At 36.5% G+C, this 23,396-nt stretch overlaps 2 protein-coding genes across 4 annotated transcripts; both read left to right on the plus strand.

Moving 5' to 3' along the window:
- LOC113037753 (myotubularin-related protein 9-like) lies at positions 1–11,042 on the plus strand. 2 transcript variants are annotated; one of them, XM_026195103.1, is made up of 11 exons: positions 1–73; positions 618–823; positions 1,402–1,510; positions 1,628–1,753; positions 2,508–2,681; positions 2,764–2,981; positions 3,931–4,092; positions 4,422–4,563; positions 5,136–5,356; positions 6,367–6,518; positions 9,166–11,042. In XM_026195103.1, the coding sequence occupies exons 2-11, from the start codon at positions 642–644 to the stop codon at positions 9,327–9,329; spliced, it is 1,650 nt and encodes a 549-aa protein (XP_026050888.1). In that variant the 5' UTR covers positions 1–73; positions 618–641; the 3' UTR covers positions 9,330–11,042. The 2 variants fall into 2 exon arrangements, with proteins under 2 accessions (XP_026050888.1, XP_026050889.1); XM_026195104.1 differs by having other exon boundaries at positions 54–104.
- Positions 11,043–12,804: 1,762 nt separating this feature from the next.
- On the plus strand, positions 12,805–17,813 carry LOC113037766 (L-threonine 3-dehydrogenase, mitochondrial-like). Of its 2 annotated transcripts, none has more exons than XM_026195117.1 (9): positions 12,805–12,954; positions 14,827–15,024; positions 15,192–15,234; positions 15,363–15,433; positions 15,863–16,012; positions 16,305–16,477; positions 16,568–16,658; positions 16,958–17,227; positions 17,311–17,813. In XM_026195117.1, the coding sequence occupies exons 2-9, from the start codon at positions 14,835–14,837 to the stop codon at positions 17,448–17,450; spliced, it is 1,128 nt and encodes a 375-aa protein (XP_026050902.1). In that variant the 5' UTR covers positions 12,805–12,954; positions 14,827–14,834; the 3' UTR covers positions 17,451–17,813. The 2 variants fall into 2 exon arrangements, with proteins under 2 accessions (XP_026050902.1, XP_026050901.1); XM_026195116.1 differs by lacking the exon at positions 12,805–12,954 and adding an exon at positions 13,913–14,267 and having other exon boundaries at positions 17,311–17,583.
- Positions 17,814–23,396: the final 5,583 nt, after the last annotated feature.

Here is a 23,396-nt window from a genome sequence, read left to right on the forward strand (position 1 = left end):
TGGCGATACTGATTAATATTAGCTCGCGGTCAAATCCAACAAAGGAGTGGAAACGAGGAAGTAGAGGGGTCAGGTGAGAGAAATGCTGTTGTCATCTCTTTTAAGTACGTTTAAAATGCATATGTTGTTCTTGACAAATAACATTGCACCTGCGGTTCTTTGTCGAGTTCATTGGATTCGTTTTAATCCGAGCGTCTTCGTGTTGATGCGACACAAAGCTGCAAATCCCGTTTGTTGTCATATTTCAGGGTGATGACACAGCGAGCCGAGAGAAATTGGACAGATACATTGAATATGCCAGAATAACTGTTTATAAATACTCGTGCCTGGTTTAGTTACGCTCCTTCGAGTAAATTAGACGAATGTGGTATTTTTCTCACCGCTATCTCAATGCTTGCGTCTTGTTTTGGAATCTGCAGATGAGAAACCCACCGCTGCAACATAACAAACCTCTGTGTCTAACCATTGCTTTTATTATAATCATACTATTATATAGGTTTAGTTGTCAGATGAATGCAAATAAAAGAATAAGAAGAATCCTAATAATGAGACTTAGACGTAGTTTGCACTATAGTAGTCATTTACATCAGTGTTTCCTCTCCCATTGACTTTTGCAGGTTTCTTGTACCTCTCTAAACATCATGGAGTTTGCTGAGCTGATCAAAACCCCTCGTGTGGATGGGGTGGTCCTCCACCGCCCCTTCATGCCCACTGTGGAGGGAACTCTGTGTCTGACGGGACATCACCTCATCTTGTCTTCTCGGCAGGACAACACTGAGGAGCTCTGGCTGCTTCACGCTAACATTGACTCTATTGAGAAGAGGTACTGCTGATACACAGAGAGGGAAGTCTGGGACAACTAGTAAAAATGGCATATTATTGTTATCATTTTCACAACTGTGACCCTGGACCACAAAACCAGTCTTAAGGGTTTTTTGAGAAGTTGAGATTTATACATCATGTGAAAGCTGAACAAATAAGCTTTCATGATGTTTAAAGCATTCAATTGATGTATGGTTTGTTATGATAGGACAATATTTGGCCGAGATACAATTATTTGAAAATCTGGAATCTGAGGGTACCAAAATATGAAATCCTTAGCAATGCATATTACTAATCAAAAATTAAGTTTTGATATATCTACGGTAGGTAATTAAAAATTTTCTTCATGGAACATGATCTTTTTTAATATCCTAATGATTTTTTTTAGCATTAAAACATTCAATAAATTTGACACACAATGTATTGTTGGCTATTGCTACAAATATACTCCTGCTACTTATGGCTGGTTTAGTGCTCCAGGGGCACATATATATTTTTATTAATCAAACGTGACAGTAAAAAAAATGGTGAGCATGAGAGACTTCTATCAAAAACATCTTACAGACCTAATGTTTGCAGGTTTGTCGGATCACTGGGAACTATTATTGTAAAGTGTAAGGACCTGCGGGTGATTCAGCTGGACATACCTGGCATGGAGGAGTGTCTTAATATCGCCAACTCAATTGAAGTAAGACTGCATTAGTACTCACTCATAAAGCAGAATAATAATGGACTAATAATAACTCTGATTTCTACTAATCCGTTTATGCTGTTAGTGTTCAGTTTATGATGGTTCATTTTTCAGGCTCTCTCCACGCTGGACTCGGTGTCCCTGATGTATCCGTTCTTCTATCGTCCTCTGTTTGAGGTCATTGAGGATGGATGGCAGTTGTTCGTTGCAGAGGAGTCTTTCAAAGATCTGGAGTCTATGGTATTGTTTTCTCCCTGGATGCCTTGACACTGAGGTCATCAGAAAAAGCTGTAATACAGTTTCTCAGTGTATCATTGCTCATTTTTTCAGCTGATTCTCTATGGGAAGCCAAAGAGCACATATTCGGGACTTCATCTTCTGATATCCAATTTAATACAAATACAGCTAGTATTTCATAAACTCCCGTTCAAAAGTTTGGGGTCTGGAAATGTTGTATATACTCACCAAAGCTGTGTTTATTTGATTAAAATACAATACCACGATAATAATATTCTGAAATATAATTACGATTTTAAAACAATTGTTCTCTATTATAATTTATTTTAGTCGCTCATTTAGTCCTGTGATGGCAAAGCTGAAATTTCAGCATCATTACAGTCTTCAGTGTCACGTGATCTTTCAGCAATCAATCTAATATGATAATTTGGGGCTCAAGGAGCATTTATTATTATAATCAATGTTGAAAACAGTTGTGCTGCTTAATATAATAGTAGAATAGTGGAAACTTAAGTGCTCTAAACAGCATTTACTTGATTATTATTATTCTTCACTTTCATTTTTGATCAATATAATGCATCCTTGCAAAATAAAATTATGAATTTCTTAAAAGATGACTCACCCCAGCTTTTGAGTTGTAGTGTGCAGTATAGCAGTTTATTGAAACCTCTTTTGGTTTAGACTTCGTTAATTTCATTTAAAAAATAAAGTGACTAATTAAATGACGATGACACTGAGTTCTGTTGTCCTCTCTCAGACAGATGAATGGAGACTGAGTGAGGTAAATAAAGACTTCCGCGTGTGTCCCTCGTACCCGTCCTTTCTGACTGTGCCCAAAGACATCGATGATGAAAGTCTCTGCAAAGCTGCTTCCTTTCGCCACGGAGGCCGTTTCCCTGTGCTCAGTTACTACCACAAGAAAAATGGCATGGTTAGAAGAAGTGTCCTTTGGAAATTTTTGTTTCCAAATGTTGACCTGTTTAAAAAACTGACTCTGATCACACGGTCCACAGGTGATGATGCGAGCAGCACAGCCACTGATAGGAACCAATGGACGCCGCTGCAAAGAGGACGAGAAACTGATCAATGCCACGCTTTGCGCGGGGAAGAGAGGTTACATCATCGACACGCGGACTATAGCTGTAGCGCAGCAGGCTAAAGCTCGTGGAGGAGGATTTGAACAGGAAGCCAACTACCCTCAGTGGAGGAGGATCCATAAAGCCATTGAGAGGTGTGTATTTAATTCTTCTCATGATAATGCTATCATGAGATGCATGTTTTTTTTGCATTGAAATGTAGATAACATAAGTGAATTTATTTAAAAATGAAATTATTACATTTTATTTTATTCAAAGTTTTGATCTGAATGACCACCTGTCCGACCTGTAAACCGACCAAGCACAGCTTTTTTTTTTTTTTTACATGCTATTTAGAGCCAGGTTTGATACACGATAAAAGACCAGCATTAAAAAAAATTATTGTGATGCCGCCGTTTCAATGAATAGTTGTACAGAAATCAGTGGAAGAATATTAAAAGCTGTAAAGACTCTGGTAAAATTGGTAAAAACGCAATACATATAATACATACATAATGCCTCAAACAAAAATCCTGGGTATAGTTAAAAAAAAAATTTAATTGTATTTTAAAAAAATTAAAAAATTATATTTTAAATTAAGTTCATTTTTACAACTATTTTTGAATGCATGTTATTTGATTGATTGCATGTGAATGATTGATACATGTATGTGTTTAATTAATATTGATTTATTTATTCCTTGTACTGTTTAATCAAAACCATAACTTCTCTCTGGTTTCAACCTGATTTTGACAAATATTTGGCAAATCCAGTGACCATTTCTTAAGTGCTCTAATTGGTTTACAGGCAAACTGATAAAGTTGATTAAGTCAGTAAATCAGATCACTTTCTTTTCAATCTTGTGATCAGTAGACATCAGGCAGTCAGTGAATGGACTGTGACAGTCTGTACCATCTCAAACTGATATTAGCACCTACTGTGCTTTTATTAGGGGGCTTAAACTCGTTCAAGCCTGGAAAACACATGTCAGTTGCAGTAAAATGCTCTTTTGGAGCTGAAGAATACCATATGCAAGCAAACAAACACAGCTGCACAAATGAGTCCAGTAACTAAGACTATAATCTGACAGCTGTTCTCCCACAGGTCTAATGTTCTGCAGGACAGTCTGATAAAGCTGGTGGAGGCGTGCAACGATCAGTCACACAGCATGGACCGCTGGCTCAGTAAACTTGAAGCGTCCAACTGGCAGAGTAATGTTAAGGAAATCCTCACAACGGCCTGCCTGGCTGCACAGTGCATTGACAGGTACATCTGTTGATACGTCTACCTGTTCCTATCTCATGCACACCGAGCCATCACACTGCAGACTGATCTGTACAGGCCATATCGTGCAGCTGTGGTAATTACTGATTTAGTTCATTACAAATGCTGTGGTCGCCCTGATTCTTGCCACATTGGTTACAAAGCTTGTTGTGGTGATAATTAGTGCTGTTGTCATGCCGTGATCATCATTATGTTCACACCACACTGGTTCTGCTGCTTTTGGCACGCAGTTCATCATCAGGTTTGTTGCACAGTTTTGTAAGTGCAGTTTCAAACTTGGAGGGGCCACTTTGATTTGTGTTGTATTCTAGGGAAGGGGCGTCAGTGCTGGTTCATGGCACAGAGGGCACTGATTCAACACTGCAGGTCACGTCTCTCGCCCAGATCATCCTCGATCCGACATGCAGAACCATCCGTGGCTTTGAGGCGCTGATTGAGCGAGAGTGGTTACAGGTGAGAAAACCGAGAAACTCGGATGTGTCTGATTTCCGCTTCATGTCCCATTGTCAAAGTCATTCTATTAGCCTCCCTAGAAATTCTCTGAATGTGCTGTAAAAAAGTTGGCTGCTCACTTTATTAGCATACTGGAAATATTATCATAGGGCATCAGAGAAGAGCAGAAGTGTAAAGACAAAAAGCATTTTAAAGTATTTAAGTATTTCCCATCAAAGTATTATACAGGAATTAAATACAAATTTATTATTGCTTTATTCTGCAGTTGATAGATGTTTATTTTTATTAATTTGTGTACTTTAATGTGCAAAAGTTTGGGTTCATTTAGCAAGGATGCATTAAATTAATCCAAAGTTACAGTAAAGACATTTATAATGTTGCAAATGTTTTCCATTTCGAACAAATGCTGTACAAAATGTCTGTAGAGAATCAAGACCCTTGCTAGTGTTCCAATTTGATAATAGTTAACAACATAAGGAACTAGGAAGTGGAATCAGACACAGCCTTGGTTTTAAAATGATGTTTCTCTGTAAAGTCTGGGATAACCTAAGGTCCTGTAACCTTTCCCCTAGGCCGGTCACCCGTTCCAGCAGCGTTGTGCACAGTCTGCATACTCAAACGGGAAGCCCCGAAGTGAAGCGCCTGTGTTCCTGCTCTTCCTGGACTGTGTGTGGCAGATTCTGCGGCAGTTCCCTTGCTCCTTCCAGTTCAACGAGAACTTGCTGATCATGCTCTTCGAGCATGCCTATGCCTCACAGTTTGGCACCTTCCTTGGAAACTGCGTGGCCGAGAGGTTAGTGTCCCCCTTCATCAAATACCTGTCATTACGTCCGTTTACAGATTCGATCTCATTTCCTGTATTACATTATAAAAACAAATTGTTTGAACCATACCAGATAAATCTCTAAGTGGCCAACACAGGACCTGTCGCAAATGCCACAATTATTTTATCACTCAGAAGGTAACTGGTGTGTCTGTGCAACAGTTATGTCACCAAAGGTGGATTTGAAAGAAAAGGGAATTTGGAAGTGGTCCATAGTTTACACTTGTACATAAACACATGGCATGTTGTAATTCTATCTGACTCGAAAGATACGTTCAGGAGCAGAAGGTCACGACCCTTTCCGTCAACACTGCTGCATCAGTAAAGGCCAACTTGTTGTTGGCCGTGACCCTTTTCTGTTTGTTTCATATTCTGAACAGGATGTTTTGGTAGATGTGTTGTGAAATGATTTTCCGCTTGTTGCTTAAATGTGTATCACATTTCAAAATGCCCAGTTTTGGTTCACTCATTTACCGACAATGAATGGTGTGTAGTTTGTGACGTCATAAATCTGATCTTCGGACACAAGAGGAGAGGTTTCTTTCTGGTTTAATGTTTTAACATATGTTTTCTTTAAATGGAAAAAAATCGGTTATTTTATGGGGAGTCGATGTTTCCATGAAGATCCTGTAACATCCATATACATTTTTATTTGCATAAAAGATGGCTTATAGTGGGGAAAATATCTTAAAATTGTTCTTCACTAAGACAAAAATGGTTACTGAAAGGTTCTTTAGGGAACATGAGATGGTTCTTCTGTGGCATCACTGCAAAAAAATAAAAAACCTTTGGAACGTTTATTTTTTTAAAATGTATGAACTGCAAGATTAGAATATATTTATGAATGTTTGGGTCCAGCTTGAAGTGTAGAACAGTTGCTTATTGTAACATAATGGATGGCAACGGCTGGATGTGTCTCGCTCCTCATAACATGAGGAGGTATAAATGTAAACTTTGTACTTCCTGTTTCAATGTTTCAGGGTGAAGCTGCAGCTGTCTCAAAAAACTGTTTCTTTATGGTCGTGGGTGAACAGACCTCAGGAGCTGCAGCGATTTCTCAACCCACTGTATGAGCCCAATAACCTGGTCATCTGGCCGTCTGTGGCTCCCCAGAGCCTGCTTCTGTGGGAGGGTGAGCGCCATCAAATCTCCCACATTCCTCTCATTTTCTGATCTCTTCCAGCACCTGCTGTGAATGTGACATCATCATTAAAATGATATTGAAACGCATGTTTGCCCAGTTAAACTATAGGGGGCAGTCATGTGTTGTTTGGTGCTTTAACTATATTTTTACAGTGAACCTTTGGATGAGTGAGATGCTTAAAGTACTTGTGGATCATAAGATCAGTATGTGTTTCGAAAGGAATGGTATGTTACCATTCTTCAATGCCATACAATAGATGCACCTATAGGTACTGTATCTTGTGCATTCGTCACATACTTCAACATTATATTTAACAATCTCTGAGACAGATTCCATTTAAATAATTATAATTCTCCTGGTATAATGAAAATGAAAGCCTTCTGGACCATATATAAAAAAAAATTATTAGTTGTTTAATTTAAACATCTAAAATCTATTATTAATTGCAAAAAAGAAGTATTTTTATTTTAGAATACAGTATTATTTAAATTAAGTATTTAAATATTTTTAAAGAACACGCCTACAGTCTGATTATATTTTAGTTTTTATATATGACAGAGACTGTTTTTTGGTTGTTGTTTTTTTTGGACACAGATTAAACAAAGCTGAAATTTAAAAAATAAAGTTAAATTTACTCTAAATATAGTAATCAGTTTATTTTTAATCAAGAAAATTCAACTTCCTTGTCATGTTTAAGATATTATTTTGCTTTAAAGAAGCAATTCTGAGACTGTTTTAAACCTTTCACCCGATACAGATTGTCACATTGAATTCACAAGTGTAACAATGATTTAACCCCGATGACCTCTGTGTCATTCATTTTTTCAGTCCTCATCTCTGGAGCCTGTCATGCCTCTATTTTAGAGGTGCAGTGAAAGAGACTCTTTCAGGAAAAGCAGCCAAGCAGACATAAAGTTTAATGCCATGGGGGTTCACTTTCAGTCACATGAGCAGTTCTCAAACAACTCACAGATATGTTTAGACCTTTCATATACACTACCAGTCAAACATGTGAATATCAGTGCACTCGCCAAAAGAGCTACACTGAACAGTCTTATACTATAGATATAAGCCTTTGACTAGATTACAGTTCGTTAAAAAAAAAAAAGATTTGAAGTAACACATGCTGCTATTATGTTTGTGTGAATGAATGAAATTAACCAGGTGGTTTGAACGAAACCATTTTCAATTTGTGGGCTATATATGAATGCATCCTTTCTCCAAGTTGCACTTTTTTCCAAGTCACTTTAGAACAGAACAGAATAATGTGTCCAGTTTATTTTTGGCAAGCACATGTGTTTCTAATACAGTACTGGTTGGCTATATTAACATGGTATCTCAGGTTGTCCAAGATGTAGGAGATTTTTTTTTTGTTTATCGGAGCAGATTTGGAAAAACGTAGCATTACGTACTTGCTCTGAAGTGAATGGGGGCCATCAGAATAAGATTCCAAACAGCTGATAGAAACACCACAATAATCCACAAGTAATCTTCATAGCTCAAGTCCATCAATTAATGATTTGTGACATGAAAAGCTGCACATTTGTGAAAGGTGTTTGAATTTGAATCCATCGCTTATGGCTTAACTATGATTCTGTAATTCATAATACTCCAGTGAAAAAGTCCTTCCCCTTTTGTCATCTCACATAAATTCCACCAGCATATTTGTTTAGAACTGTTTTGGACTTCTTTTCACTTGTAAATGATCTGTGCATATTTCTCTCCTGATTCAGATGAGACAAACCTTTCACTGGAAACACCAATAATACATATAAAATATTTTTCTTACAAACATGCAGCTTTTCATTTTAAAAGATACTAACTAATGGACTGGAGTTGTGGATTACTTATAGATAATTGGGTTTTTGTTGTTGTTGTTGTTTTTTTACTCTGACGGCACCCATACACTGCAGAGGATCCACTGGTGAGAAAGTGATTTAATGCAATAAATACATTTCAATGTAATGCTGTGATGCAATGCAATACATTTCTCCAAATCTGTTCTGATGAAGAAACAAATCTATACATATTACATGGCCTGAAGGTGAGTAAAACTATTCCTTTAAGTGTCAAGGTCCTTTGAGGAATAGTCGATCAAATGTTAATTTCACAGTTGAATGAGTATTGACCAGGGTAGGGTTGCACCAGCCATTAATAAGCTTAAATGAGAACATTAAGTCCACACTGAACCTATATTTTATTTGGTTTCACCAGTTGTTCATAAGGCAGGATGTAGCAAGTAGTTTGTTAACTCTCCGTAAAGTAGTATTTAATGAGAGTTGATCCCACGAACTTCGGGTTTTAAGTCAGACTCTCTATACATTAGACCACGATTGCCCCATTTAAAATGATACATTAATAATAACTAATATTTAGTAGTGCGTATGATGTAACTTACGTACAGCTGGTGCAACTGGCCCCAGTGCACTCTGCTAGCACCATTACAAAATGTAAGCATCATGTGTGTTAAGAAACATGGGATTGGTGATTGTATGGGGATGATCAATGCAGGGTGATCAATGTGGCCATCTCACATCTTTTTCTTTTTGTGTGTCCCAGAAAAGATAATTTATCAGCCACACAGAATGATATCGTCACATATTACATATCTAGCACCTTGCTCTTTTCTCTGTAGGGGTATTCCTTCGCTGGAATCGCTCTACAAAGTGTTTGGACGAGGCCTGTCAGGAGATGGTCCATATTATAGAGTACAACAAGGAGCTGCAGAACAAAGTGAACAGCCTGCGCAGGCAGCTGGCCCAGCTCGAGACGGAGGACGGCCCCCTGCAGACACCATAGGACGTCACCAGAATGGTATCCTTCTGATTTGCCATTTCTGTCTTACTGAAATAAGTCTCATGCTCGTGTATCTACACTCCTCTGATCGTACTCTTTCTTTCCGTCTCCATTGGTCTTCAATGGATTCTTCCACTAGATCTGCTGCACTATTAATATATCATTGTAGTTTTCTTCCTTAAACACTATGCCTCACTTGTCCTTATTATAATGTGCTTCATGTAAAACACTTTAAACTGATTAGCAGGTTGTGATATGGATGACATTTATTACAGATTGTACAATGGTGCTTTGGTTTACATGTTCTCATAGAAAAGGGACTGCTGATGTGCCATTTTATTATTATTATTTTTTTTTTTACGTCGTGTGCCATGAAGTGTAATAGAAAGCACAATTATAAAATAAAACAAAAGGGAAAATACTGGACTGACTATCAGATGCTGGAAATAGCATTTGAATCAAACACAGGTGGTTTACATGGTCTTACATGATCCCTAACACTGACAACACTGACCACATGATCTAAGAGAGAGTTCACCCAAAAATACTGTCCAAGATGTAGATTAATTTGTTGCTTCATCAGAGAAAATGTGGAAAATTTTAAAAGTACAGCACTTGCACACCAGTAGATCCTCTGCAGTGAATGGGTGCCGCCAGAATGGGAGTTCAAACAGCTGATTAAAAACATCACAATAAAACACAAGCAATCCACATGCCTCCAGTTCATCAATTTATAACCTGTGAAAAGAAAGAGGTTTTTTTTAATTGCACCATCACTACCCAAAATACCAGTCCATAAACCATAATAATGCTTGTGGGTAATTTAGTTTTCTTTTTATCAGCCTTTTGAACTCTCATTCTCACAGCAACCATTCACAGAGGATGTACTGCTGAACAAGTTTTGCAAGTGTTAAGGAACAAACTCGTCTACATTTAGGATGGTCTGAGAGTGAGTACATTTTCAGCAGATTTGCATTTTTGGGTGAACTGTTCCTTTAAGAAATTGCCAAAAGTGGCAATTTTTGCTTTACAAATGTAAGATTGTCTGTGCGCAGGTAATATTCTTATTTATATAAAGATATTTAGTATATAGTTTTAAAATCCAGATTTCTGTTTCTGAATGTCAAAAAACAACCCTTGGAAATCTTGTTACATAATGTTTTTTTTTTATATATATGAACATCTTTATTAGGACACGCACAGCAGTTGTTTAGAAACATCTAAAAATAAAGCCCACTGGGATTATTGAAGTTTCTATTGCATTCCTTCCAGTTCTCTACAGTTGTCATGAGCATGGTCTGTAGACAGAAGGTGTTTGCTGCAAAATCTCATAATGTGCTATTAAAGGTTTTTGGGTCCATTTGTTTCATAAATATCTGAATATTTAAATCCAGTGTGTAGGGACTCCTGTGGCATATATAGGTCATTTTAATATTCCACTGGGTTCTTGCCATCAAATTAATTTCTCGTGGCACTTATGAATGTGTCTTGGTTTAAGGCAGGTTTGGATACTGGGGATAGACATTCAATTGTTGTTTTTGTTAATGCACTATTTCTTTTTATTTCTTCTGGCTCTTCAGTTGCATCATCTGACATGCATTATTAAGATTCATTGTAAAATTGTCTGTACAGTGTCATGCCTTGCTTTACAAAATATTGATTAAATGTGTAACTGACGTATGTTATGTTCTGTGGGCATTAAATTTGTTTAATGTACATCTGTGTGTTTTTTATATATATATATATATTTAAATTGACTACCTGTAAGTATCTCCGTTCCGAAACTATAAATCGTAATAAAATATGAATTACCACTAGTCAATTTGAAGTATCTTATCAGCGCATCACAATAATGACTGATATTACCATTGAGAAAAAGAAAACAATGGTATCTTAACTTCAAGCCGAATACACAGTATAGCTCATATAAAATACAGAATGTCATTTTTTCATATAAAATACAGAATTGTCATTTTCTTATATATATATATATATATATATATATATATATATATATATATATATATATATATATATATATATATATATATATATATATAAAGGATTGTCAGAATAAGTATATTGCTGAACTGTCTAATAATTAGTTAATAGAAACACTGTTTCATATTGCACAAGCTTCTGCTGCAAATACAACCACTGGCTGTGCAAAGCACCATATCTTTCGTCACATAAACATATGGTTGCTTTACACAGCCGCTCATTATCAGGAACATGCAGTGTTTCCTGGGGGATGGGCCTGATACAGCCACACGTATACAGTACACTGTATATGTGCACTCGAGTTTCAAATGCAACCAGTACAGGACCTCTTGTGCTGTGCAGATATTGATTTCTTTGCTATGTCTGGAAATAATGTGTGTGCTGACACGCTCTGTATTCTGCTTTTAATCATGGAGAATGTCTAATAGACATAAAGACAACACATTTGTTTGGCTCACAGAGATGGTAGCAGACCTGAAGTAACCTCCAGGCAAACACTCCACACAAGCCCTCAAAGTGTCACTTTGAGTTATTCATTCACTATTTTGTTATGTCCTTCCTCTGTGACCTGCACACATCAGGTATCCGTTCTATTGATCTATTGGATTGAAAAGCTTCATAAATGTGCACCTGGAGTGATAGGACTGAAGTTTTAAGAGATTTTCAGGGTAAAGATCAATTGAGTTGAGAGGATATGGCCTCGAAGCATCACAGGAAGGCTTAATCATATTGATGGTGTGTGGCTGGCAGACCAGAACCTGTAATAGCTCTGACCTGCCATCCATGCATTGGCTGCTGGAAAATTAATGTTCCTCCGTTGTTTTTTGTTTTAAGCTATCAATCTGACTTTAGGTTAAATTGTAAATTCAAATTCTAGTATTAATGGAAACTGTACCCCTTTGTGTAACAGGTCTCCGTTTTAACCATTTTAATCACATTTTTGCTTTCACTAGTTATTTTCAAAAAAAAATTACCTTTTAAGGTTTTTTTTTCTGTCTCAATTAATATGGCTGAAAAAAAAATCTCAATACCAGAGCTGCTACTACTATGTACTAGTAGTAATGGTAGTATTCCTATAATTATACAAGTAATTCATTGCTGTCTAAAATATTTAAAATAGGATTATGTTGTTTAAAATCTGGTGCTAAATTCAGTGGGACAAAACGCACGTTAGGTAGGAAGTTAGGTAATTTATCTTTTTTTTTTTTTTTTTTTTTTTGTAGGTTTGGTATTTTATAGAAACAAGACATATTATCTCAAACCATTTACTATGAGATTTCAGCCTTTTACTTTCAACGCAAAACGTCCCGTTGACTGCATTCATTGTGAGAGGGGGGTTGAACGTGCAACCCTGAAAAGAACCCTCAGTCGTCATGTTTCAGTTCTACAGACGTCAGGAAGGGCGTGGCCAGGGCCTCACCTCCAGCGCGCTGGCCAATCAGAGCGCAGCCGGCTTCTCTTGAAAGCCTCTTGTGCTGCGGATATAAAACCTCCGCGGCGAGCTGATGCAATACTGGAAGATACTGAAGGAAGCATCAGTGACGGAAAACCAGATAAGGAAAGCTGCTCACGTCGCTCAGAACAACACGTTTTCTGTCTAATCTCTGAATCTTATTCTAGTCAATAGGTGAGTGAATTAATTTACTGAAATCGATTGCATTTTGCTTAAGATTGATTACAATTAGAACCTTATCTGAACGCTGGCTTCCCATGGTCTCGACTGGAAAGATAAAAATACATGATAGTTTATTTTTCACTTTCACATCCTTATCGCTATTTACTTCTCAATCCAATTACTTTGTCCTAAAGCATTCCGTTAAATATCTATGTTATTTTAGGCCTATAATGAACCTCAAGACGTGGGTATCTTATATAACGTTAACGTTACCTCTTCCTCATTTTGTCACTTTGCCGAAAACACAAGACTTCCCTTTAGTGTTTCATCAAATACGTTAGTGAAAAAGTGTCAAAATCCTGATAAGGTGACCGTTATTTTAAGGTGTTCGTTGATGGGGTGTAGTCAGTCGTCGTGAGCACGTTGGCTCACGTTTTTCTGGAGTCGCTAATGTTAGTCTGCCAGCAGAAGTCTTGCACACCGCTTCAGTCATACCGATATATTTATCCCTGGGTTAGATAACCTGTTATTTAAAACGTAGAGTGTAATTTCTTCTGAATGGCTTTTAAAACTACTTAGCCGAACTGCAGCGCTAAAGGTGCAAGAATTAATGTTACAGTGAGTTGTTTAGCAACAGGCAGACAACCAATCACGAGCTCCCTCTGTGCTTATCTCATTAAATATTCATGAGCTATGACGCGAAGAAGTCTACAAAAACGGATAAAAATGTGAAGGCAGCAGAGGGGTTAATTGGGTTTAAGAGAGTCCATATTGTATTTTCTTTAAGTTATGTTCATATTTAAAATGACCAGAGCGGGTCTACGTGGCCACTTTTGGCCATAGATGGACAAGCATGTATTAAAACGGGCCGTGTACAGTATTACCCTAAGTTTGGAGGTTAATACGGGGTTTACAAATATGCATTGTGAAATTTGGAAAAATGTTTATCAAAAATTAATTACAAACCCGGGATAGCGTATGAACACAGTGTGAACGTGGAACAAGACGACCCTGCATTGCGTCCCAGACTTTGCACTGTGGAAAAAAGCCTTTGAAAACTAGTCTAAACTGATCTAAATTCCCGGAAATCTAACTGACCTTTCCTATCAAGATCAAACTGGATTGGATTGTGTGTTGGGGTATTGTGAATGTGAAGACCAGTCCGCACAAACTTGGCACAGTGAAGCCTTTGGAGGTCAGATTGAACGATGTGTTGGGCATCTCGCCACGGTGCTCGCGCGCTGATTGGCTGCCGTCGAAGGCAGGGCAGTATAAATATGCTCACATTACATTCTTCGTTCCTTTCGTGCCTTTACATTTACACGGTAAGAAATTTCGGCGATGAGAGCCTGGAAATATTTTTTATTTTTTTTATCGGTTTAACTGCGAATTTAACAGAAGAATGAACTTTGGCGCGCCTTACACCAGGTTTAGTTCATTAAATTTAGTTAACCTGCCAGTGTAATTTACGAGCGTCACTGCACTGAGCTTCATGTGACTACGTTTGAAATAGCACTAATGTAAAAAGCATATGTTCGATGTCTGACTCGAAATGTTAATCCGAAATCAGCACATGCTTTTATATTTAGATGTCCAGCATCTTCCAACCTGTTATGACTTGCTTCAGAGGAACAAAAAAGGAAATATTAGGCAGAATGACAAACAATGCTAGTTAACGTCACTTTTTACTTTCAGTGTGTAGAAAAAACAAATCTATGCAGTGGAAAAGAAATGTGACTGAGGCTGTCATTATGCCTGACATTTATTTTGTTCCACTGAAGAAAGAAATCCATACAGGTTTAGGAGGACATGACGGTGAGTATATGATGGGTGATCTGTTCTTTTAACTGTAGGTTCTGATAATGTGTGATCTTGTTTTTGCAGGTAACAGTATGCCAGTCATTAGAGCCCTTAGTAAGGTGGCAAAGCAGGCCCTGCTGGCCCCTGCATGTGGATGTCAGCCTCTCACAGTGGCGATACGCAACATCAGCTTCTCCCCGCGTCAGGTCACCCCTGGGTCTGACGCCAGCTTTCACTCTGTGTCCTTCTCTGAAACCGACCACCCCAAAGTTCTCATCACAGGTATGAAAAACAGGTTTTAGGTACATGGCCATTTGTTATTTAAGAGTTGGGGCTTTTGTATTTAGTCACGTTGATCACACTGGTTTTAGCACATTTTTAAGATGGGCGGATCCTGACTTCCCTGCTCTGTTTTTGCATGATATTTGATCTTTTTCTCTCTCTGTCAGGTGGCCTCGGGCAGCTAGGGGTTGGGCTTGCTAAACTATTAAGGTATGCACACAGGGTTAGGGTACATATATAAAAGCATTTTAATCTTTTGCATTGTAGATGCATTTACAAATGGAATGTTTACATAAAAACATATGTTGCATAATAAAGTTATTCCTCCTGTCTCATAGGAAGCGATTTGGAAAAAACAATGTGATCCTCTCAGATATCAGGAAGCCACCAAGCAATGTCTTTCACAGTGGTATGTCTTCTGTTAATGCCAAACAAATTCTTACAGTAATTTTATGAGAGAAATAACTGGGGTAGCACTCTATTATCAGGTCTGTTGTATTATAATTATATATCCATTTAAACCAGATGTGTGCCAGATGTAGTTTGGAGTGTTATTTGTTAGAGATAATTTATCATTTCCAAATGTTAAAGTAATTTAGATCAGTAAAGAAGTGCTAATTATGTTTATTATAGTGGCTAAATAACTATTTTGTCAAATTTCTTTTCATTAGCTTGGATAATTGATTTAACATTTGTTTGTCTAAAACAGGTGAAAATTGAAAAGATAAAGGATTTTTTTCTTCATTTCAATATTGTTAATATTGAGAAATATGGTCAGAACTAGTCTGATCACACAAGTTTTGACATGTTGATTGCATTAATTTTTTTTTTTTAACAGGCCCCTTTATCTACTCTGACATTCTGGACTACAAGAACTTGCGAGAGATTGTAGTAAATAACAGGATCACCTGGTTAGTGCATTACAGTGCTCTTCTAAGTGCTGTTGGGGAATCTAATGTGGCACTGGCACGAGCAGTCAACATCACAGGTAAGACTTTAGAAAACGAATGGACTGCATTTAGACAGTACATTAAATGTAACAGTTTGATACTTATAATAATCTGCTTTTGTGCTTATTTTATTATTTTTTTTTCCAAATAAATTACATGGGTGTTTTACCAGGAAAAATTTGTTTATTGTAATGTTGTAAAACATTTATTTGTCTAGATCTTTCCATTCAAAATAGCCTTTGATTAAAAATTAGATTTTGATTCTGATACGGCACTAAATATAAATTAATAATTTAATTCTAAATCTTTTCTCTCTTTTTTTTTCTGTAGGACTACACAACATCCTAGACATTGCAGCAGAACACGGGCTTCGGCTCTTTGTGCCCAGTACAATTGGTGCCTTCGGACCAACTTCACCTCGAAATCCCACTCCTGACCTCTGTGTGCAGAGACCACGCACTATATATGGCGTCTCTAAAGTCCATGCAGAGCTTATGGGGGAGGTAAGACACCAGTAACCCATATTTTAGTGTTTTCACCTATTTTCTGTGCCGTATGGAATATTAATCCTTACACATGATCCTCTTCTGCAGTACTACCACCACCGATATGGCCTTGACTTCCGCTGTCTGCGGTACCCTGGGATCATCTCTGCAGACTCACAGCCCGGCGGTGGCACGACAGGTACAGTGCACTCTGCTCCATCTGTGTTTTTTGGCACATGACCTTATGAAGTTATGCAACTGGCTCTTGCTCAGAAAGGGGTGTTGTTCGCTTTGAGTATTTTTAGATAAACCACTAGCCTGCACCAATGGTGACCAGCCATATGAACCACACCTCCAGCTGCCAGAAATCACATGTAAAAACCTGAAAAGTACTCCGACAGCTGTTGCTGTCAAACTGTTGCTTGTGGTAGAGGAGACTGCTGACCAAAAAAACTGCAATGAGTCTTATTAAAGGTCAGTGTCTGTTGGCTTTTCCAGACTACGCCGTGCAGATTTTCCACGATGCTGTCAAGACTGGCAAGTTTGAGTGCAACTTAAAACCAGACACACGGCTGCCCATGATGTACATTGATGACTGTTTGCGGGCCACGCTGGAGGTGATGGAGGCGCCGACAGAATCGCTCAGTATGCGCACCTACAACATCAACGCCATGAGCTTCACTCCAGAGGAACTTGCCAAGGAGGTCCAAAAACAGCTGCCTGATCTTCAGGTCACATATGAGATTGACGCTGTACGACAGGCTATAGGTATGATCCAAAACATCTGCACTTTCCTCAAACATTAAATAGTGTGAATTGTACAAAGAAACTTTTTTTTTCCATCCATATAGCTGAGAGTTGGCCCATGAACTTTGATGACAGCAATGCACGCAATGACTGGGGCTGGAAGCACGACTATGATCTGCCAGAGTTGGTCCAGACGATGCTCAACTTCATCGGTTCAGACTCCCGCATCGCCCAGGCCAACTGAGTCTGCTCATGAACACTGAAAATCTGTATATTACATAAAGATTTATTGTGACGCAGAAGAGAGATCCGTTGTCTGTAAATAGTGATGTTACTTTTCTCTTTTGTGTCATCTGTATATTCCTCTCGACTAGCACAGACTATGTATAATTGCAAATTATACAAAGAGGTCCGGGTCTCTTTTCAAGTCAGGGTGGAAAACCATCAGAGTTGCACAAGTATTTTGAAACCGAAATGAAAGGAATGGGTTTAAACCTGAAAGTGATCCTCTTGTGCTTTGTATTTAGTGAAAAAGGAGCATTATGTCCCCAGGAAAAATAAACCAAACAAACATTATGGCCAAAAATGAGCATGGCAGATCCTCAAATGTAGATTCCAAAATTAGACTATCTTCTGAATTTTTTTTCCTTTTTTTTTTTTTTTGCTCGAGAGAAATAATTTTACTGTACCTTTGTAGAAGAACATTATATATGAGGGAAAAGACTGATGGCCGAGTTCAGACTAATAGGAATGAAAGCTAGGAATTATTACAGCAGCTTCAACCCTATCTGAAATAAACTGACAATAATTCTGGTTTAAACAGGGTGGGACTCAGATGTAGGTCCTCAGGGAAAGTGAGGGTCATGATGAATGATGTTATCATATCCCTTTTGGTTGCTTTTCCTCTCTCGTGCACTATCTATTTATTCAGAATACTCACAAATGAAATGCAAGATTTGGTCTTGCCTCACATGTTTGCTGTATACTTTAATAAGGTCGCTTTTTTTAAATGCAATTCCGGTCATATATTGCATTTGCCCATGAATGTTTTCCCACTGGGAATATATTATCCTGTATGAAAGGGGAGAGTGGGAAGCAAATTTAAATTATTTCTAGTTAAGCTTGCATCCACAGCTTTTGTTCTTTTGTTCACAAAACTTGTGTCAATAAAGCTTTTTTATCTGTAACATTTTGCATGGTCTTTCATTTGAAATATAATAAATTAGTTATTTGAGTGCAACGGACTAGACTTTTTTAAGGAAAGTAGGATGAAGCTGTCCTGGTATTTTACTCATTTTTAATTTCCTGGTGTTTATTTGGTGTTAAATATGACCCACTTGACTACAATGCCACCAGTCATTACATTTTATTTATAACTTTTGTAGGAAATCGTTTTAATGACAGTCTCTGCAACTATAATGACTGCACAAGAGCTGTGCATTAATGCACGTTCACAGCCTTGTCACTTTTCATCAAGGCAATTAGTGCATAATGCATTGATCTAAGAATATAATTTCACTAAATGATCGCACTACCATTTCTGAGTCATTTTCCTTATCCGCAGCAATGCCTTGACATGTTTTTATTGGAGTTGAGTCACATAAACATTTCAGTGGCATTCGACCAAGTTTTCTTTTTATTTAGATTACAATTGGTTATATAACACCTGTTTGTACAGTATATCCAGTAACAAAAGGTTTAACATTCTTCTGTAAAGTATACAGCTAATAAATGGGCTTCATAGATTGGTTATGTAAGCACTTGGCAAACGCAGTTGTGATGCACAAGTGTGCACTTGCCAGGTTCTCTTGAATAATGAGTTAGACGTGCCTTCTTAAAGTTTTGTGGTCATTGTCATGAGTTTTTTTTTTTTTTTGTCTCTTGCTCAAAGACGGCAAAAACCGGAAAAAGAGGTTACAATGCATTGGTTTTGTGGCAGGGTTCTTGGTAATATGCCACCTGTAATGTGAGAGTCAGTCGAGTTTCAGTTGAGGACAGTTTTATCTGTCAGCACTTCTTCCAAATGAAATTCTTCTTTAGTTAAAGTATGATGATGTTTGTCTGCGCTGTTGCTCAATGTAGTTTGGTCGTGTGACCCAAAAATGTCCCTGAGCAGGTTTACAGTTGAAGTGATTCATTTTCTTAATAATAATAAAGTATTTAATTGCATTACTTTAAGTGGCACATTTCCTTCTTCTGTTTGTAATAACACTCTTGCTAAATGTTGTTTGTGTTTCCATAATTTCATAACGCTCCATTATTTCCTAAGTCCAACATTTCATAACGTGTTTGTAGAGGCAGTCGTCTGGAATCCTGACTGGTATGAGGCTTGAACAAACATTGACCTCTACTTGACCACCAAAGACCACACCAAACTGTGAAGAAATGGACATAGCCAGGAAGATATTAACTGATAAAACTTATATTAACTGATATTAACTGATAAAGTTACTGTTTAGGTGTTACCTTATAGTCAAATAATCTGAATACAATTAAATACATTTGTATCTATTTATTATTATTAAATAATACAAATATGACTATTTGAGTTTTCACAGCAACACACACACACACACACTTAAATATATATGCGAGAAGATTTAACAGTTTCAAAAAGTTTGATCGTTTTTCTTTAATACATTTTATTAATTTCTTACAATATCTTACAACAAGGTTTAATGGCTAAGACTGACTCATTTGAGTTAAAAGCTTACAAAGTTGTGTTAAATTGGTGAACAATTACATATGCATGTTTTTTTCTGGTTTTATTAAAGTAATATAGAGAAATATGAGCAGTTATGTGGGATAAAACAAGTGATCAGCTCTTAAAAACCTGAAAAAATATATAGTTTGCATGAGTTTGTGCTGTAAAACCTACCAACATCTAGCCCTATAAGAGGAGAGCACAATCTATATTACTGTCATGCAAACATTACGTAACGCATTTTCATGCCCACTCATATGACAGCAGAGCCTCCTCCCACTCGTTCTTCTCAGGTGATACTCTTGTCCCAATTCAAGAAACCCCTGTTGAGTTTCCCAGAACCGAGTAATGAAGTTCCAATGGAGTGCCTTCTTTCTTCTGTGAGGAGTGTCATGTTGTGTAAGCATTCTTTGCGTGAACACACCTCTCCACGCACACACCTCTCCACCAATACCAGAAGCAGGAGTGTGTCAATGTGCTGTGTGAATACTGAATATCAGAGCTGGCCGTCTGTCTGTCTGAGTGAAGGTCAGTAAACAAACCAGCACGGTCAGTTCCTAAAAGAGGGAAGTGCCAAAAAATGCTGTGCTGCAGCTGTCTCATGGTCGCCTGATGCTATGAAAACACATAGCAATGGTCTTTAAAGAAAGGACTTACAAATTCAAGCACATGAATACACCCTTAAAAAATAAAGATATTGGCATTTAACCTCTAACATCCATGGACCCTTTCTGTTGCTCAAAAGATCTTTTATAGTAACAATGTTGCACAGTTAGTGTAAATTAAGCTGAAAGGCTAAAGTGGCTAATATTGGTATATATTTTCTATAGATTGAAGAAAAATATTTAACATAAAAATATATGTAATTAAAAAAATTATATATATATATATATATATATATATATATATATATATATATATATATACATTTTTTTAAAACATACAACAACTACAATTTACCTACAAATTTTAAAAAGTGACTTTTCGTAATAAGTTGTATGTTAGATAATATTTTATTTAACATATCTAATACACTGCAAACATTTTATTATTATTTTTTTCGGATGATTTTTTTTTCTACAGTAGAATACCGTTTCTGTCTTTCTACTTCAAATTTTTTGAATTGTAAAAAAAAATTCTAGCAGAGTTGTTACTAGAGAGTTGTTTTACATTTACACAGAAATTAAAAACAAACAAATGAACAAAATGCACCTGGGATTTGTGTAATGCTTTTTTAAAAAGCTGTGGGACATCAAAGTGTACTGTATTATTTTACCTCGGGCATTATCAGTGAAATGCCATCAAAAACAAAAATGAAAATGGTTTTAATATACATGCTCCAGCACATCCATTTCTTGCCAATTGAGTAATTACTGATTACTAATGGCAATTCAATCTGTGAAATTTTCACCTCAGTGCAGTTGTGCCACGTACAGCAGGATCAATGACCAGTGAGATGGGAATTCAATAAGACATTGCAGCATTACTCACTCTTTCACTGTATATCACCACAGACAGCAGATGAACTCTTTAACCTCCAGCTAAAGATCAGCCTTCACCTCCATAATCATATGCTTCCCATTGCAGAGAAATTATGCGTTGTGTTCATGTTAGGATCATAAAATTGCAGTCTGGTGAGACTAGATTTCTAAATTCACATGCAAAGAGTTTTGACAGGATATGATAATTTCCTGATAGATTTAAGTTGGCACAATTATTTTACTATATTCACCCACACACCTTTTCATCACAGCTCACTGTGTAAAGTATTCTCAGGTAATTAGTGTGGTTAGTTTGTTTCTTAAAACTTAAATACACCCAACAATTAGAGGAAAATACATTTGGAAATAATTATAGTCTCATGATGATATTTATAGCTGATTATATTTTTTTCTGCAATTTAGACAAATGTATTGAAAATACAGTGGTGCAAAGCACAAATAATTGAAGTCTTGCCAATGAAACAATATTTGGACTCTTTATGATTTCCATGCAACAAAAAGAAAAGTGTACAATTGAAGATTTGACACTATGTCCATGTGAAAGATAACTATATGATTTAGCATACTATTAAAAAGACTACTTATTATGGAAATAAAACATGTAACTTATTTACTTATTATGGAATGAAATGAGTGAATGAAATGTAATGTTTTCAGATAATTATGTTATTTACAATTAAATGAAAATGTATTAAAATGTATATAAAATGCAATTATTTGAACTTAAATGTCTTTATTTTAATGAAATATGGTTAAAGTGCTCCATGTAGTGACAAGCATTTATGGTAAACAAAATATAAATCTTTAATTTCTCCTTCGAATGTTCTATAAATTATTTAAATATATATGTAATTACACATTTGTAACGATGAAGTTACAATTTATGACATTTATCAAACAGTATGTGAACTTTACATGCATTGAAATAACACACCAAAGTTAAATTTAATCAAATACGTTACGTTTTAGTATGTTAGTCATCAAAATAGTGTTTTCAAAGCACAGCAAAAAAATAACATAATATTATATAATAATAACATAATATTAGTATATAAAGTGTACTTTGATGCTTTTAATTGCCATTATTGCAAAGAACACAAAAAGAAGAAGTTTAGCAGATTATGGTCCCTATAGTATTTTTTCCCCATACTATGGAAGTCAATGGATAATGTCAACTGTTTGGTTACCAACAGTCTTCGAAATATTTTTTTTTTTTCAACAGAAGAAAGAAACTCATACAGGTTTGGGTAAGTAAATTATAGCATAATTTTCATTTTTGGATGAACTGTTAAAAGACATCAAAGTGTACTTCTGGCCATTAGGCAGCCTTTTATTTCTTGGCCTTATGAGTCTGCAGTTTTAGTTTTCATAAGAGTATCTTGTTTAACACTGCATCCAAATCTGATCTTTGGCACAGACTGTCCACAGTGTAATTTAGTAAGTGATTAAATCTGATCCATTTGTTCAGACAGTGTCCTCAGTATCTGGGATGTTGTGGTAATCACTTCAGAGACCTGAGAGAGAAACAGTCATTGTGGAAATTGCTCAGTAAAAACACTTGATTCAGAATAAACTCATTTTATTTGTAAACTGTACATACGGACCACATTAACACAGGGCAGGTATGGAGAGTTTAATTTAGGTATTTACTTAATATTAACCTTTGGTATTAATGTCATTTTAATTATTGTGAAAATATAAGCATTAACTTACGTGCCATGAAAACCAATTAGTTTTAAAGCTTGATAGCCACTACTGTTATAATGAAATTAAGTTACATTAAATTAAAAAACAAGTCACTAAAGCTAAAATTAGATCCTTAAGCGGACAATAATAGGTTATTTATTTAAATTACACACGATTAGAAATAGTTAACCAACTTACGCCATCTACTGTTACAAAATATATATTACTAGTAAATACGAATACTTTTATTGATGGCTTAATCTAAATTCGTGTTTGTTATAGTTTGTTGAGGGTTTTT

This window comes from Carassius auratus, chromosome 20, assembly GCF_003368295.1.
Source record: "Carassius auratus strain Wakin chromosome 20, ASM336829v1, whole genome shotgun sequence".
NCBI lineage: Eukaryota > Metazoa > Chordata > Actinopteri > Cypriniformes > Cyprinidae > Carassius > Carassius auratus.

Bases quoted from the DNA above. Each gene is read 5' to 3' on its own strand.
- LOC113037753 (XM_026195103.1), top strand. From the start codon at position 642: ATGGAGTTTGCTGAGCTGATCAAAACCCCTCGTGTGGATGGGGTGGTC. The intron at 1,754-2,507 runs GTATTGTTTTCT...GTCCTCTCTCAG, and splicing joins TCAAAGATCTGGAGTCTATG to ACAGATGAATGGAGACTGAG. The intron at 6,519-9,165 runs GTGAGCGCCATC...TTTTCTCTGTAG, and splicing joins GAGCCTGCTTCTGTGGGAGG to GGGTATTCCTTCGCTGGAAT.
- LOC113037766 (XM_026195117.1), top strand. From the start codon at position 14,835: ATGCCAGTCATTAGAGCCCTTAGTAAGGTGGCAAAGCAGGCCCTGCTG. The intron at 15,025-15,191 runs GTATGAAAAACA...TCTCTCTGTCAG, and splicing joins CCCCAAAGTTCTCATCACAG to GTGGCCTCGGGCAGCTAGGG. The intron at 15,434-15,862 runs GTATGTCTTCTG...TTTTTTTAACAG, and splicing joins AAGCAATGTCTTTCACAGTG to GCCCCTTTATCTACTCTGAC.